This window comes from Meriones unguiculatus, chromosome 10, assembly GCF_030254825.1.
Source record: "Meriones unguiculatus strain TT.TT164.6M chromosome 10, Bangor_MerUng_6.1, whole genome shotgun sequence".
Lineage (NCBI taxonomy): Eukaryota > Metazoa > Chordata > Mammalia > Rodentia > Muridae > Meriones > Meriones unguiculatus.
This window is the reverse complement of record NC_083358.1, coordinates 13,692,821-13,710,094: the sequence shown is the minus strand read 5'-3', so window position 1 is coordinate 13,710,094 and position 17,274 is coordinate 13,692,821. Positions and strand designations below refer to the sequence as shown.

The following is a 17,274-nucleotide window of genomic DNA, read 5'->3' as shown; positions in this document are numbered from 1 at the left end:
GAGTAGTATTCCATTGTATAAAAGTACCACAATTTCTGTATCCATTCCTCAACTGAGAGACATCTGGGTTGTTTCCAGGTTCTGGCTATTACGAATAAAGCTGCTACAAACATGGTTGAGCAAATGTCCTTGTTGTGTACTTGAGACTCTTTTGGATATATGCCTAGGAGTGGTATAGCTGGATCTTAAGGAAACACTATTCCTAATTGTCTGAGAAAGCGCCAGATTGATTTCCAAAGTGGTTGTACAAGTTTACATTCCCACCAGCAATGGAGGAGGGTTCCCCTTTCTCCACAACCTCTCCAGCGTGTGTTGTCACTTAAGTTTTTGATCTTAGCCATTCTGATGGGTGTCAAGTGAAATCTCAGGGTCATTTTGATTTGCATCTCTCTGATGGCTAAGGATGTTGAGCATTTCATTAAGTGTCTCTCCACCATTCTGTATTCCTCTACTGAGAATTCTTTGCTTAACTCTGTACCCCATTTTTTAATTGGATTGCTTGATTTGTTGCTTTTTAACTTCTTTAGTTCTTTATATATTCTGGATATCATCCCTGTTCTCAAGCTCTACTACAGAGTGATAGTAATAAAAACTGCTTGGTATTGGCATAGAAACAGAATAGTGGATCAGTGGAACCAAATAGAAGACCCAGAAATAAACCCACACACCTATGGATACTTGATTTTTGACAAAGAAGCCAAAACCATTCAATGGAAACAAGACAGCATCTTCAACAAATGGTGCTGGTCCAATTGGATGTCCACATACAGAAAAATGAAAATAGATCCATATTTACCACCCCACACAAAACTAAAGTCCAAATGGATCAAAGACCTCAACATAAAACCAGACACACTAAATTGGTTAGAAGAAAAAGTGGGGAAGAGCCTTGAACTCATTGGCACAGGAGACAACTTCCTGAACAGAACACCAACAGTGCAGGCTCTAAGAGCAACAATTGATAAATAGGACCTCATAAAACTGAAAAGCTTCTGTAAAACAAAAGACACTCTCCTCAGAACAAAACGACAGCCTGTAGACTGAGAAAGGCTCTTCACCAACCCTATATCTGACCAAGGGCTGATATCCAGAATAACTACTGAATCTTAGAAGTCTTGTAATGCCCCACCAAGTGCCATTGTCTCAGGTGATCTGTGGCTACTGGATTAGACAATGAGAGCCTACACGCCTCTTTCTTTTTAATGCAATTCTGCTTTCAAACACAAAGGTGCACTAGGAAAGTCTTTCTGGTAAATGCAGGGAAGACGGATCTCCTCGGGTGCTTATCAAACATCTGGAGAACGTAACCTATTAGGAGACTGTTTATAAACCAGTAACTCAGTAGCAAAGTCTCTGTTCAGACTCTACCATGTACAAGTCAGCAGAGGGCAGTCTTGGGGGTGGGGCCAGTACAGCACTGTCATGGGTTCTGCCCAGAGTCTGGCTGCCAATGACTCATGCCTCCCACTCTGTTTTCCCTTTTGAGGGACAGCCAGAGGTGAGCCTCTCAGAAGCCCCCTCCTTGTGCTTCTTTCTGGTCTGTGAAAAGCTGTTGCAAACATTCCCTCAAGAAACTCAGCGTGTGGACGAATCAGCTCCACACGTGCAAAATGCTACACACTGTGCCTGATAAAGAATTGATCAAAAGTAGCTGCCTTCTTCCTCCTGAGCCTCTGCCACTGGGGCTCCCGCACAACTCCAGAAGCATCCGTGAAAGAGCATGTAGAGTCTAACATCGTGACTGGGGTGAGGGTAATTAAGGGACCTCTAGAGGTTACTTCAGGGCCCTTTCTCCATTTTCCGTAGACAGAACTTCAAGACGGTGTCTCATTTCGGAGAGAAATTTCCAAAAGTGTGCAGATTAAAGGCAGGGGGCTTCTCCCAACCCCTCAAACATCATGATCCACTTTTAACGAGTATGAAAACAGCTCTTTGCATTTTCCTGGACCCCGGCTTAGTACAAAAGCAGCCTAAAGTAGGCCTAACTATCTCCTGGCATTCTGGCACTTCCAGATGCTGAGACAGGAGGATTACAAACTCGTCTCCGTGGACTACAGACTGAGTTCCAGGCTACCCTGAGAAACTTACTGAACCCCTGTCTCAAAATAAAAAGGGAAAAGTAGGCTGGGGTGTGGCTCCGTGGTAAAGCACTTGCCTAGAAACCATCAGGGAGGGACTAGGGACATGGCTCACTGGTGCTCAGCCTCACAGTGCTTGGCTAGAAACCATCAGGAAAAGTCTAGGAATGTGGCACTGTGGTAGAGTGCTTGGTCAGAGCTCAGCGGTAGAGCACCTGCCTGGAATCCGACTGTGAGGGACTGGGGGCAGTCATCAAAAGCTTTGCCAGAATCCACCATCAAGGGGCTAAAGGGGACTTAGTGGCGGAATATTTGCCTGGTATACAGAGGGTACCCAGGGTTCCTAGTACCTAAAAGAATTCTGAGAGACCTCAAGTGAAACAGTCCACCCTAGGTAAAACTGAGGGGGAAATACTGCCTTTGAACTCTATCCGACCTGATTCTGAACCACACTTCTGTTCCGCATAGCCATGTAATCTTTGAATGAATTACTTGTGTTCTTTAGCCTCAGGGTACGTATCCTTAAAATAGCCGCTCATGTACATATCTTGCCAGCTAAGTATCATGTATGCAAGGAATGAGTCTTACTTCATTTAAACCCCCCCCCAAAAAAAAAGTGAACTTGAAGAGTACTTGTGATTTCATAGGCTGGGGATAGGGTACCAGGAGCTGGGTGTGACTTAGCCGGGTCCTTTGGCTCCCACAAAGCTACAGTCAAGATGTCAGCTGGGATACAATCTCATTTCAAGGTTCGGCTGAAGCAGTATCTGCTTCTAAGTTCTTTGGGGGCTGCTGGTAAGATTCAGATCTTCAGAGGGGCTGGGGGGGGGGGTCACAGTTCCTGACTGGCTATAGGATGAAATGTGTCACGTCTCAGGTCTCTGTCCTGTAGGGATTCACAGGGCGGACCCCATTAACGCAGCAACCCTCGGGAGAGTATGTTGTAGCCTTTTTAACCTGGTCTTGGAAGGGGGAGCCCGTCACTTCTGCTGTGCTCTGCAGGGAAGCGGGTCCTAGCCCCAGTCTACATTCGACTGGTTTGTTTATCAAGGTCAAAAACAATTAACAATCACATGACACTGTTAGTCTACAAAATGGAGATTGTTTCACACTACAAACTGACCAAAGTGGGGGGGGCGGGCGGGGGGGGGACTCTTGCATTTGAAAGGTGCATTAAACTTACATTAAATGTTGATTTGACACCCTAGTACCACGTAACATTATTTGGACTGGACACCAGAGTGAAAACACCCTTCTCTCCTCCACCTAACTTTCAATGTATGCCTATAAGCCTTCCTTGTTATTTTAAAATACCTACTTTTTTTTTATAGAGGTGTAAATAAAAGTATTCCTGTTGGCTTTCTCATTTAGCATGATTACAAAAGCATTCAATCCTGCTGTGTCTCCTTTATAATTAGTGGCATATATCTTTCTTTTCTTAACAGCTTTGCAACATTTCCATTCGGTAGATGAATGTAAAAACCATTGTTTATTTACCCATCCCTTTACTGTGACATATAAGCTGTTTCAGTGTTTTGCCACTAAAAGCAATTCAGTCATTATCTTTTATGTTTTTCTCCCATAAATGGAATTGTGTCTCGAAAGTCCCAGAAAAGCAATTTGAACACAAACATTTTAATGGTTCTGTGAGTTTGGATCCAAATGAATAGAAGCCTTGGTTTTCAAATAAGCAAACGCTTTTCCATCAGCCACAGGCTGAGTTCCTCACACGCAGCTAACTATGTCTGACTTTTTTACTCTTTTTTTTTTTTTTTAATGTCATAGCATCTAGCCTTGAAGCAACATCTACTGAATACTCGTGGGCTGAAGGAACAAGCATATTTGAAATTGTGAGACTTTACAAAAAAATATTTAGACTCAGCCTATTATAAATTTTTATAAATTGACTTTTGTGAGGCAAGAATTGTTGCCTTCCGCGTAGATTTCACTTACAATGCGGCGGGCCTACGTTAATCCCTACAGCGCCCCCTACAGTTCACTTTCTGCACAGGCTCAGGAAAGGCTCCGAAGAAACAGGATTGTGTCTTATAACCATCCTTTCACAGAGGGTCCTGTACCTCTTCATCATCCCCCACCCAGCCCCCAGGGACATTCATGAGCCTGACAACCGCCTGAACAAGGGGAAGGAAACCACAGATCCTCCTTTAGAGGGAGGAAGCTTCTCTGAAGAGAGTTCCTGCTAGGTGGAAGCAGTTTTCTCCCGGCAACTAGAAAGCATGGGAATTTTGCAAATGCGGCTCAGCCCTGGTAACAGGTGTATTTAGCCAAACTATGAATCAGAGTTATGCAACACTTAAGTAGGCAGTCGTCAGATGACCCCCACAAGTACTCTTATTGTTTAACGTTCTGTCAGACCCCTCTGACTTTAAATATATATATAACGTATATATTATATTACCTAATATATATATATAGATAATATATATTATCTTCTCGTTGTGTAAACTGCAACCCTCATATTTCAGACCACAAGACTTACAGGATAGGTCAGCGTGTATGATTGACTCAGGGCAAATATTTGCGCCACAAAAAGTTACGGGCTGAACCACTCTTTGGGCTTCATCGCCCTCTGGTGGAAGGACGGCGGATTGACTTCTTCAGGCCCGTTATCCAGGAGCCACACCTCACTAATGTCCACCTTGTGTCTCAGGTAAAGGAGGCCATGCAGCGCATCCACGACCGAGGGAACATCGGGAAGTTAATTCTCGACGTGGAGAAGACCCCAACTCCGCTGGTAAGTGGAAGGCAGAGGAGACTACCCAGCTCAACACCAACGACAAATCGATGGATCGTCGGGGTAGTCACAGCTGATGCAGGAGGAAATGCAGGCAGTTTACAAGCTCACGAGTCCAAGAGTCCACGAGTCCAAGAGTCCAAGAGTCCAAGATGCTTTCAGAATGAGGGATTAGCCACGGGCTGAGGTGAAAGTGGACCGGACAGTTGCTGAGGGAGGGCAGACAGGAATGGATAGAAAAGGGTCTTTTACAGTTGCTATCCCTAGGCTGCTCCCAATGGGAAGGCTTCTAATTAATCCTAAACAATGGGTATGCATGTGCCCCACGGAATATGGTGCCAGACGCCTGCAGGATGTTCCCTGCTGCTCCTGTTGCGTTCATTCACTTGATCTCACCGGAATAAAACCCTAATATCCTGATGGCCAACCCACAAGAATACAGCACATCAGAATTACCTGTTCCCAACATAGCTGCTTTGGGGGAGGGGCAGCATTCGGTGTACCCGGCAATACAAAGACTCTCAGATTGCATGCATTCAAAACCCAGTGCTCAGTCCATCTGCAGCCTGGGAAATTTGCTTTGCACTCCATCTTTGGTCCTGTTTAGGGGCTAGAGATTGACAGGTTTCTCTTGGTCAGTTAGAAAGGCCGTCACCGACATGGCTAAGCTCTGGTTAAGCCAAACAAAGAAAGCATGGAGGCTTGCCGTTTCTTGAGAGTCTTCGCTGAGCCACTAGTCTTGTAGTAGTATTTGTCACTTTCAAGAAAAGGGACTAAAATGATCTGTAGCTCTCAGGCCAAGTGTACATGTTCAGAAACAGATCCTTGCCTTCTGTAGCCATAACACGGCTCGGGTACAATGACCATTTCACTCTGTACAAGTCAGTCAAAGGAGGGGACACTGTGATACTTAAGCCACTGCTGACAATATAGAAGATATAGTTTTTAAAGTACGAAGTCACAGGACAATTGGAGGGGAAATGAAACCATGAGGTCAGGGAGAAGGGACTGGGGTCCCGGGACTCCCATGTACTGTGGCCTATGTAAATAGGTCTCTTTCATCCCTGTGCATAGAAGGTTCTAGAGATGCCCTGGCCAACTATTTTACTTCAGCAAAGTAGCTGAACACTAGAATTGAAGAGAAGACAGCATGAAGTCAGACTAAGTCTAGGGCATCATGACGTTCGTGATGGTCCAGTCAGGTCATCTTCAGAACTATTCCTTGAAGCCTTTAGAGGAAGCAGCAGGGCCTTAGCAGGTGTTAAGTGAAGGGCTAAAAGGGGTCCTCCAAGGCACTTTCTTGTGTGGGAATGACCACTCTGAAAGAGGCCCATCCCATAATGCTTCTTTCGATGCTCCGAGATGGTGAGGGAGTGAGTACATGACCTCCATCATGATCTCTGTTGAATTGCAGATGGCCAATGACAGCACAGAGACCAGCGAGGCAGGCGAGGAGGAAGAGGACCATGAAGGTGACAGTGAGAACAAGGAGAGGATGCCCTTCATCCAGTAAGCCAGACCTCGTATCCCAGAAGGTGGAGGATGGCTGGGAAGAAGATGGCCACCACGAGAACTCTTCTGTGCCCCAGTGAACCAATGCTGTAGTCCAGTGCGTGTCGTGTTTGTCTGCAGTCAGCCGAGCTAAGAAGCTGTTGATCACTGTTGTGTTTGGAATTAAGTGCCAATCCCATTACATGCAGTATTGTGTCCCTCCCCAGTCTGTGTACCACACTCTTATCTCTCCCTCGAATCAAACCCATCCTTCTTTGGGTCCTTCTTGACGGTTCTAGAATAGCCTTGCAAATACATACAAGCTCATGGAGCCCCAGGTCAGAAACCGGACAAGGGGCAAGGCCACATTTGATTTGAAAAGTGTTGTCACAGAGCCCTGTCCAGACCCCATCATTCTTCAGGCCAGTGACACTCTTTGCCTCCCAGCAATCAGCCATGCCTTCACCTGTGGCACTCATCAGTTTAGCTAGTAGCAAGATACTAGACCAGGAGGAATATTCACGACCCCACCTCCACATGTTAAGATCTGAGCCTCTCTTTAACCCTCTTCCCTGGCTCTTGTTGATAAAGCCAGGGAGGCAAATGTAGGTCCTTTCCAGAATAGAGATGGGCCAGCAATATCTATCTAAGACCAGCTACAAAGACCTCTCCTCTGAAACCGTGTCTCATGAGCAAAGTCCTCCCTGTGGCCACACATGGCTTTTTAAATCCTAAGAACCCTCACCACATGTAGACCTAACTCATATGTCATTAAAATCACCTGGGTTCTCACTCTCAGCCTTCAGAATTACCACATATTATTTTTAAGTTCCTGCCCAGGAAATATCTTTCCCAGGGAAGAGCTCCCTTAAAGACCACCTTTGGGGTTGAAAAAAAGAACCAAATGGTTTCTTCTGCCTATTCAGAGCACATTCGAATGGGCAACGCGCATTAGGGATACAGATGGTGGCGGCCCAGCCTCTGATGGCAACTGTGTGGTTCCCATTTCTAACACACAAAACCACGGTGCTGATTTGCAGGTTCCTCAGAAATCAGGGACCAAACTGCTTGATTGAACCCCAATTTTCCACGTTGAAAAAACATCATCCCATCCTTATTAATGGGCTTTGACATGATAACCATTACCTGAGAGGATGTGGGGTCTCCCTTCCTCCACAGTGAGGCTCCTTACTGACTCCTTCCAGCCCTTGTCCTAAAGGTTCACATGTCACTCAGAAACCAAACTAGATCTAAAAGGCACCCATGCAGTTAGCACCCTGAACTCACATTTGCCTTCTGCAAGACCTGAGTGGGCTCCTCAATGACCTTGAGGTAGTGTTCCAAGTTTCTTCACATTCTTGACGACTGGGGGGGGGGCTCCTGTGTTGCCTACTTTCCCCACTAACAAGTTTTAGGGTGGCCCCCACTCTTTCCTCATGGGCTGGGAATGAACACATTTCCCATTCCCTGCTTGCTTTGCAAAAGTCCCTGTAGCCAGTCTCATGCCATTCATCCTACTCCTTTATCTCGATCTGGAATTTGTGATGATGACTTCTTCACGCCAAATATTTACCAGAAGGTAGTCCTTCTTTCCTTACTGTGACTGTGAAAGTCAAATATGAAGATGCGAAAAGGAACTGTCAGCCACTAAGCCAAGGGCTGAGAATAGCCAAAACGAGTGCCAACCACAGATTTCTATTTTCTACTCCTGGGAGATGATAGCCCTTTGCTAAATACCACATAATCAATCAATTTCCATTGTGACCATGTTCAAGGGTGGGTAGACCTGAGGACCACTCTCAAAGTGGTATTACTAGTATGTAGAAATAGCCTTCTGGAGAGGCCAGGGACCACTGGTCACAGGAAGCTTCTCCTTCCTTCAGGGGACACGGAACCTGTCCGACATTCAGAATGCCAGGTGGTCCTGTCAGGAACGGCAGAGAAGCATGGGAAGTCATCTGTCCCCAAATCTGTTTTGTTCTTTAAAACTATTGATCACACATGAGAAACCTCTCCTCCTGAGAACACAGAAAGAAAATTTTGAGTGTGGCCGGCATCGCCATGAAGGTCAGCAGGAGGGTGGGGGAGGACAACTGGAATCGGTCGGTCATCACGTGGACTCTTGTGTTAAGTCCCCTCCTTCCCCTCTCGAGATTGTTTCCTGGGAGAAATGTAGAGTGTCTCTGTATGCCTTAAGGGAGCTGCGAAGGCTTCTTGGAAGGTTGAGCTTTATTGGAATGAACCGAACATTGTCTAGTGTGTCCGTGGCTTCAGAGCTTTCATTATATTGTTATATTGTGCCTACAAAGCAAATTATGTTTACATAAAAATATAAATAAAGTATTCAGCATAGCATAACCTCTTCTGATAGCCTTCAGTCCCCATAAATATCTGGGTGTATTCTGATTACCTGGGCATAGTGATGCAAGCCTGTACTCTCAGTATGCAGAGAATGGAAGACGGTGGTTTAGAGGCTAGCCTGGGCTACATGATAAGTCTCCATCTCAAAAAAAAATTAAACTAATTGACTGCAGATGGTACCAGTGACAATAACATCATAGGAAGTAACTGATGACAATGGCAAGCATTTATGAGACACCTACTGAGTGCAGCTGAAAGGACAACACATGTGCCAAATCACTCACTCTAACAGTGGATGGAAACACCAAAGCATGTGAACAGTAGTACTGCCCTGAGGTCACATGGCTAGTAGGTGACAGAGCCACCGCTCACCCACTTCCAGCGAGGCCCCATGGGAACTGATGCCCTTGAAGAGGGATCACATTTCTCATATTTTAAACATCACTACAGGACTCAACACAGCCTGCTGTTCGGTTTCAGGGCTCCCTTGGTCCCTACCTGCTGCAAGGTATGGCTGGCTTACCCTGCCCTCTACACCCAATTCCCTAGCCCAGGGGTGAGGCTGCTCCCCTCCCAGAGGTACTTCACTATAGAATCCAGACATTTTGGTTCCTCTTGGGCCCTTCCTCTCCCCCCTCCTCTTGCTCCCTCTCGCCTCCTACCCGCCCCCCAACCAACACACCCACCTCTTGGGGGCACCTCTCTCTATCTCTCCCCTTCCCTTTAAGACCCCCATCATGTTCAAATCAGTCTCCATATACTGCTTCCGCCCAATGCTCTCCATCCCACCATGAGGTCCCATGACCTCATGGGGCCCTCTCATGGGAACAAACCTCACTGAAGGGAATTGAGTGCCAGCTTCCTTTGCAGACTTCCTCTGCTACATTTCCTTCATAGCAGCTGTAACATGATATATTTCTATGAAAGTCTGATTTTAAAGCCTGTATTATCTCAACAACCATTCATTTTCACTAATGGGTTATCTCTGTCAACGAAATAAGCCAACCGAAGCCACATTAAGAGTACAAAAAGGCAGGTTTGGGGGTGAACTGAGACTGCTTGGCGAGTTTGATGCCTCAGAGGATGAGGCCAGAGGAAGTCCCACTTCAACTATGGCGGGAGGAAGAGGGGGGAGTTGAAGGATTGTAGGTAAAGGATGATGACCTGTCTGCCACCTGCTGGACTTAGGGAGCCTGTGTCTACAGTAGGTTGGGGCAGTCCCCAGGCTTGCTAGAGATGTGGAGGCTTTCCCTCGAAGTGGGCAGGGTTGGAGAGAGAAAGTGAGGTTTACCGGATCACATGGGGGAGGGGGCAGCCGGAGATGCCAACCGAACATTCACAGTCTAAAAAGTCAACATTATCTAGGAAAACTCCTTTGCAAGAACCAGGCTCGCAGGAGTTCACTCCTGGAGGCCACTCAGTGCTCCACCATGCTTCTCAGCGGGAGCTGACAGACCAGAGACATTGCCCCAAGCCCCCACCGGGAGGCCACATGGGTACATCACAATTTACAGAGTAGGGAGGACGGCGAGACTATCGTGACACTTCTTGTTGTCTAGTTTGGTTTTGCTGAGAGAGAGTAGCTTCAGTCTCACTTTGTAGTGGAGGATGACCTTGAACTTCTGATCCTACTGTGTCCACCTCCTGAATGCTGAAGATACAACCACGTGCCACCATACTCAGTGTTTGCAGTGCTGGGAAACAATCCCAGGGCCTCCTGCATCCTCTGCACTGCCAGTGAAAGCCTTCCAGGGTCTCTGTACTGAGACTTTCTCATTTATCCGTTTGTATTTAATGTCTTTGTTCTGCAGAGAATACTTACGGACGCCCTCTGTTCCACTGGAGTCCTCAGCTTGCTCCCCAGCCCCAACAGGGTCTGGTAAATCCCATTCTCTCACCCTGTCCAACCTGAACAGAAAGCCTTCTAAAAGAAAAGGTGCCCAAAGCCCAGTCCCACATTCCTGACAGCTGCCCCAACACCCCTCATCTGAAGTCACCAGCCACCCAGCCACCCCGCCCCTTGACCATACCTGGGCAAAGTGCAGGGTGTGGCAGAAATGTCATTCTCCTTTGCCTACAATCTATAAAAAAACTTTCCCGCCAGGGTCTGCCCATGACTTTCTCCAGTCTTGTCCCCTGAGGCTGAGGAACTTGCCCAGGAGCCTATTCCCAAATAAATCTGCCTTTTTTTTTTTTTTCCTTTTAACTTGGCTTGAATTGGCTTATTTTGTCCATGAAGATAACCTATCACCCTCAAAAGTTACAGTATGTACCCAACCGCATCTAAACACAGGCCGCAAACAACACCCAGAATTGAAACTTAAAGTGAATAAGCTTTTAAGAAACATCTTTCCTTTTCTATACACACTGGTCAATACTGGGGAAAATGGATACCTGGGAAATATTCAGAAGACACCTTTCCCTTCCGTCTTAATGCAACAGAGAGTTTGTAGATGCCAATATTTGCTCTGTAATTTGTTTATGGGAGAAGAAATGGGTACTTTGGCATTCTCTGTCATGAATAGATTGAGCCAACCTCTGACTGCAAAGATGGTGGTAAATTTCTTCTCTGAATATTCCAATAGGTAACCACACCTCCAAACAAAATGAAGCAACCTATGCAGGGGTGACTGAAACTACACAGAACGGGTGCAATGAGGAAGAGCAAAAGCCTTGAGATCTCTCCCACAAGGGGTGATGCTTTGGACAAACCAACCTGAATTTCCTCCTGTTGAAATAGAGAGTGTTATGGTTCAGATACAAATCCCCTCCCCACATACCCAAGAAGGATCATACATTGAAGACTTAGTTCTGAATACAAGCAGTACTCAGAGATAATATATTTCAGAAGTGACTGGATTGGGCGGACTGTATCTTCGTTGATGTCTTAATCCACTGATAGATTCAAAATCTTAATAAACTACTGGGAGGGTGTAGAACTGTGGAACAAGAGGGATTTTAGAGAAATTAGGTCACTCGGTAGCGTCATTGAAAGGTATACCTGTGATGGCCCCTTCCATTCCTCCTCTCTTCTTCCTGGCTGTCATGATGTGAGCGTCTCTGCTCTCTCATGCCCTCCTGACCTGATATCTTCACCACAATCCGGAATTAACAGCTGACCAGCCGTGGACTGAGAACCCTAAGATCATGAGCCAATCCTTCTCCTTGTTTTTCACTACAGCAATTAAAAATCAGACGGACACAAATGGCCATGTTGTCTAGGTTTTTAGGAATGTTGCAAAATTAACTGTGGCCCTGTACGTGTAATCCATTGAAAGGATCACCCTCACATTCCATTCTAAAAGTCACAAAGACCAATTACATTGCCAGCTGCAATCTTTTCAGTGTCTGAAATTTCAGTCACCATCCAGGAGTTCTCAGTTTAATGTTGTGACAACAAATAAGTTTTATCTCTTACAAGAAACATAGGTTTATTTTTAATATCTCCCTTGATATTTATATGTGTGTAGTAGAAAACAGTATGACTTTAATTAACAAAGAGCTTCCATGGGGAGCAGGTACTGATAACTAACCCGGCAGAGTCACTATCGTTAGGTACTTGAGTGCAGAAGCACAGGGCAAGTTCATGGAATGAGCTGCCTAGCTGTTGTGTGCATCATGAGAAGAGAGACCAGCAGGCATGGTGGCAAATGCCACCACTGGGAGGCAGAGGCAGGCGGATCTCTGTGAGTGCGAGGCCAGCTTGGTCTACAAAGCAAATTAAGGGACAGCCAAAGCTACATAGAGAAACCGTGCCTTGAAAAACAAAAACAAACCAACAAATCTCACTACATTGCTTGGTCCACCTGTGGGAAGCAGAACAGATTGGGGACCATATTGGAATGAGAGTTTTTTGATCAATCTCCCAGGGTCCATTCATGGTCTATTTGGCCATATTTTGGGGTGACTGCTAAATTGTTATGATGTAAATAATATTTATCTCAGAAAAAGTACAGCAAGACATGGCTTTCCCAAGGAATCTGGAAAAAATCTGCTCCATTAGAAGCTTCCAAAAAGTAAACTTTTATCATGTGAAGAAGTAAAAAATAATGCAGAACAGCAACCCACATGGCATGGTCTCATGCCAGGTCTTGTGTTCAAAGACTAAAAATGCTTTTGTTTACAAAAGTATTGTTCCAACTCAGAGCTAGATGTCCATAGGATGAAACTAAATCAAAATAAACCATGAACATTACCAATAATTTACTATTTAACAGCCATTTTTACATACAGCCACACTAGAAAGATTCCTGGAAAGACATCATTCTACCCTATAGATAGGGTACCAAATTTCAGAGAGGTTGGATGGCCTGTCTACCATCATTCTGTCAGAAAATTAAGGATCCTAGCTTGAAACACAGGCCTCCATATAATAGAAAAGCTCTTTCCAGCACTGGGGACAATGGAGTCCAGCAATTCTTTTTTTTTTTTTCAATTTATTTTATGTAATGTATATGATTGCTCTATCTACATATACACCTATGTGACAGAAGAGGGCAACATATCCTAGTATGGATGGCTGTGAGCCAGCATATGGTTGCTGGGAATTGAACTCAGGACCTCTAGAAGAATAGACAGTGCTCATAACTGCTGAGCCATCTCTCCATCCCCTGAAGTTCAACAATTCTTATTTTTCCTCCTCACAGAAATATTCCCCACATTTTGGCAAAGAGCAGTAACTTCCTCTTCAATAGACCTAGTATAAATCAATGTTCTCAGGAAGTCTATCATTAACCCAACTGAGCAGAGGGATGGCTCTTTTGATTGTCCAGCCTGGTTACATGTACCCACTCCAGGGACTATGTCTAGTGACAGAAGAATAGATCCTCATAGGAAGGGGTGCTGGCCAGTCAAACCATCTGTGGTGGTTTCAATACACATGCTCCCCATAAGCCTGTAGAGAGTGGTACTATTAGAAGGTGTGGCCTTGTTGGAGTGGGTGTGGCTTTGGTGGAGGAAGTTTTTCATTGGGGATAAGCTTTGTGCTTTTAGGAGCTCAAGCCAGGTCTAGTGATTCACAGTCTCATCCTGCTGCCCGTGGATCCAGGTGTAGAACTTCTGCTCCTTCTCCGGCACCATGTCTGCCTGCATGCCACCATGCTTCACCATGATGATAACAGACTAAACCTCTGAACTGTAAAACAGCCCCAATTAGTCTCCTTTATGAGAGTTGCTATAGGCATGTTGTCTCTTCACAGCAATGGAAACCCTAATTAAGACACCATCTTTGCCCTCTGACGCTGTGATTCTAAGACATATTCTACATCTTAGGAGTCACCAGGGAGGAATCAGTTCTGAGTTTCCCACAATAGTAACTTCCTCTCTGATGGTCCTTGAGGGTCTTGCTTTCTGCTTTATTCTTCTGCTCCCCTGTTTGCACTTCACGATATCCCCTTCCACGTAAACCACCCCAAGTTTTCCAATGTATTCATTACTCTCTATGTGCCAGACAGTGATGTAAGCTCCCACAGCAGCCCCTACTGAATCCCACCACATACATGGTCTTGCTGTACCAGAGCCCACCTGGAGCTGTACACAAGTCTTAGCATGCTGACAGCTTCCATCTGGAGCTTCTACATTGGTCTTTGTTCTCCTCCACCTGCAAGCTTATTCCAGCACCACAGGGTACAAGCACTCATGGGATGTGGTTGGAGGAAAAGCAACTAGAGAACAGGCTCAGCCAATGGAGATGAAAAGCCTGATGACAGATGCCCCACCCAGCACCCTTGCCCTTGTGGGCCATGGTTCAGAGGCATGGACAGTCCTCCATACCCCTATTCCTAACATCTCCTTCCACTTAAACCATTTTGACTCAAGCCCTTGTCTTCAAGATACCTTTGGGAGAAATGTCAATAAAAATAGCATTTTAGATGTTAATTTGCTAACTTCTCCTGGCCACTTCACAAATTAAATGATGCTATCCTCATTTTACAGTGATAAAGTACAAATCGGAGACATAAAATAAATTCTCTAAAACAATACGATCTGCAACTTAGTTTCCAGAAGTTGCACTCAAGAAATCAAGCCAACACCCTCCCAAATGCCCAGGTCCTTGAAAATGGAACAAGCACTTCACACACTGGAAACATTTACTCAAACTCTAAACTGGTGTCATAACTAATACTACTCCTGGTGCCAGTCCCTCTTCATTTTCCAAAAGTCTTCCCAGGAAGTGAGAAGGGATTACTGCTGTTTTTCCAACTCTGGAGAATTCTACCTGAGCCAAGGGAAAAAGCTGAGAAGCCCTGATGACTTAAAGGACTGTGTTGTGAGACAGGGAATCAGACCAACACAGAGAACCATAATACTTGTGCCTGTCACACCCTTTGCTAAACACATGAAGGCCTGCTTACTGAGCACAGGTTGATGCAGCCCAACCATACAACACTTGCTTGACATGTGCAAAGCTTCGGGTTCAATTCCTACCATCACCAAAACCAAACAAACAAATCTCTCTTTGTTGAGGGACAAAAGTATTGGCCATTAGTTGTGCTGCTGTGGCAAAACATCTAGCAAAAGCACTTGAAGGAAGGAAGGAAGGGTTTGTGTTGACTCATGGTTTGAGGGTACAGCCCATCATGGTGAGGCAGGTATGATGGCAGGACTGTTAGGCAATGGTTATATTGCGTCCAGTCAGGAAGAAGAGAGAGGTGGATGACTTTTTTATAGATAGCCTCGGACCCCTGCCGATGGGGTAGTGCCAGCCATATTCAGTGTGGTCTTCCAGTCTCAAACTTCTCTGGAAACATCCTCAAAGTCACCCTTCCTGCCCAGAGCTTTGGCTCCTAGGTGACTCTAAATCTCATCAAGATGACAAGCTATGTTAACCATCACCTATGGATAGCCACATAACTCTTTGATATTAACCAATTAATAAGGCAGGAAATCAGTGCCCTGTAGGCTTAGATTTTTTTTTCGAAAATCTACTTTATTTATGGTTCTTAAACACATCTACTTCCCTTCTAACCCCCTGACACTAGTTAGGAGAAAAAACAGGTTAGCAGGGATGCAGGGATGAGGGACACAGACCTCTCTAGCTACTTCCTGCTGGTTGTGGGCGTTAGGTCTGGGGGAGAGAGCAATACCAATCCAGAAGTCCAGCTAAACAGCCAAGCAGCAGTCCAGAAACCTCAGCAGCAACCTCGAAGCATCCTCTGGGCATTTTTCTCTAGGAGCATCTGGAAGTGATTTGAAGTGAAGAAGCCAAAAGATGCAATGCTATCTCTCCTCATTTGGGGGCTATTTTATACCTTCCCAAAATCCATACAGGATATTTTTCAGCTGACTAAAACCACATCATGCCCTCCACCCCCAGCATGAGATAGCTTCCAGCTGAAAAACATCATGTGCCTTTTCACCGAGGCTGTTTTCCAAGGGGGATATACCAAAACAACACTTGGGATCAAAACAAAAACAGGCTTACATCCACTACAGCGCCCCTCAAACTGACACTTAAACTGTATCATTATTAACTGGGTGAATTAAGAGTACATCAAATGCCCCTCCACCCAGATTCTAACTCTTGTCACTCTCTGTTAAAGCAAATGTTACAGAGGCGATTTTATTCCATTCTGCAAATATTTACTAAGCTTTGACTATGTGCATGGTCCTGCTTTACATGTTGTGAAAGATTGAGAGACAAACAGAACCTGGATAAGAGTTCATTGTCTGGAAGACAGAAGGAGGAAGACACACAAACCACAGGAGAGGACTGGCAGGAAGAAATGAATGGTACCCAAGGTGCAAAATTTGGGAGAAGCAATGTTGAAGCAAAGGAAAGGAAAGTCTTTATAAGATGGTGTGAAATGGCGGAGAAGACGCTCAGTTTTCTTTTTTAAATTTTTTTTCACTTTATGTGTATATGAATCTACCGGAGTATATGCATGCGTACCACTTGCAGGGAGATCCCCAGGGAGGTCAAAAGAAGGACTCAGAGATCCTCTAGAGCTACAAGTTACCATGGGTAGCGAGCACCTGATATCAACGCTGGAAATAAAGCCTGGTCAAACAGTAAGAGTTCTTAATTGCTGAGCCAATCCCCAGTTTCCAGGGATTCAGTTTTCTTGATAAGAATCAGTTGTGTGTGTTGTGGGGGCGGGGTATGCACCGGAGAAGACCGATTGGACATGTGTTTAAGTCAATAGAAAGTCTTTGTTAGCCCACCGGTGACTACACTGGTTGTTCTGGATCCCAGTGTACCACTGAGCCTTTCTCAGGGTGAGCTCCTAAGCACAAAAACCATGTTCTGAGTTGACATAATTCAGTTAACAAGGACAGTGAACCAGAAACAACTACAGATGCTAAAAGCAAGGTTCGTATATTTAGACACTTTCCTAGAACTGCGGGCTTTGAGAAATCATGTCTTTGTTTTTATTTTGGCAGGTGGTACTATCTATTTGCGAAGTTTTATGGCCTGAATGGGACTTCCATCATGGAGTCAGTTGTGCTAATGTCTAGGGGCCTGTTAAGTGACAATGCCCTATTAGTAACTGCGGTAAGAATCAGAGCATCTGAAGATGGAGAGCCTGTGTTTGAATCTCAACTTTTAATTAGCAGCAATGTGACCTCGAGCAACGTTCCTGAACTCTG

The 17,274-nt window shown here is 45.2% G+C and overlaps 1 protein-coding gene across 1 annotated transcript in view; it reads left to right on the top strand.

Moving 5' to 3' along the window:
* Nucleotides 1-8,682, top strand: part of Vat1l (vesicle amine transport 1 like) — a 167,871-nt gene extending 159,189 nt beyond the window's left edge. Inside the window, exons 8-9 of the mRNA XM_021632097.2 lie at nt 4,750-4,833; nt 6,248-8,682. Of these exons, the coding sequence (XP_021487772.1) occupies nt 4,750-4,833; nt 6,248-6,346 (183 nt within the window). The 3' untranslated portion in view covers nt 6,347-8,682. The remainder of the gene's footprint in view (nt 1-4,749; nt 4,834-6,247) is intronic.
* Nucleotides 8,683-17,274: the final 8,592 nt, after the last annotated feature.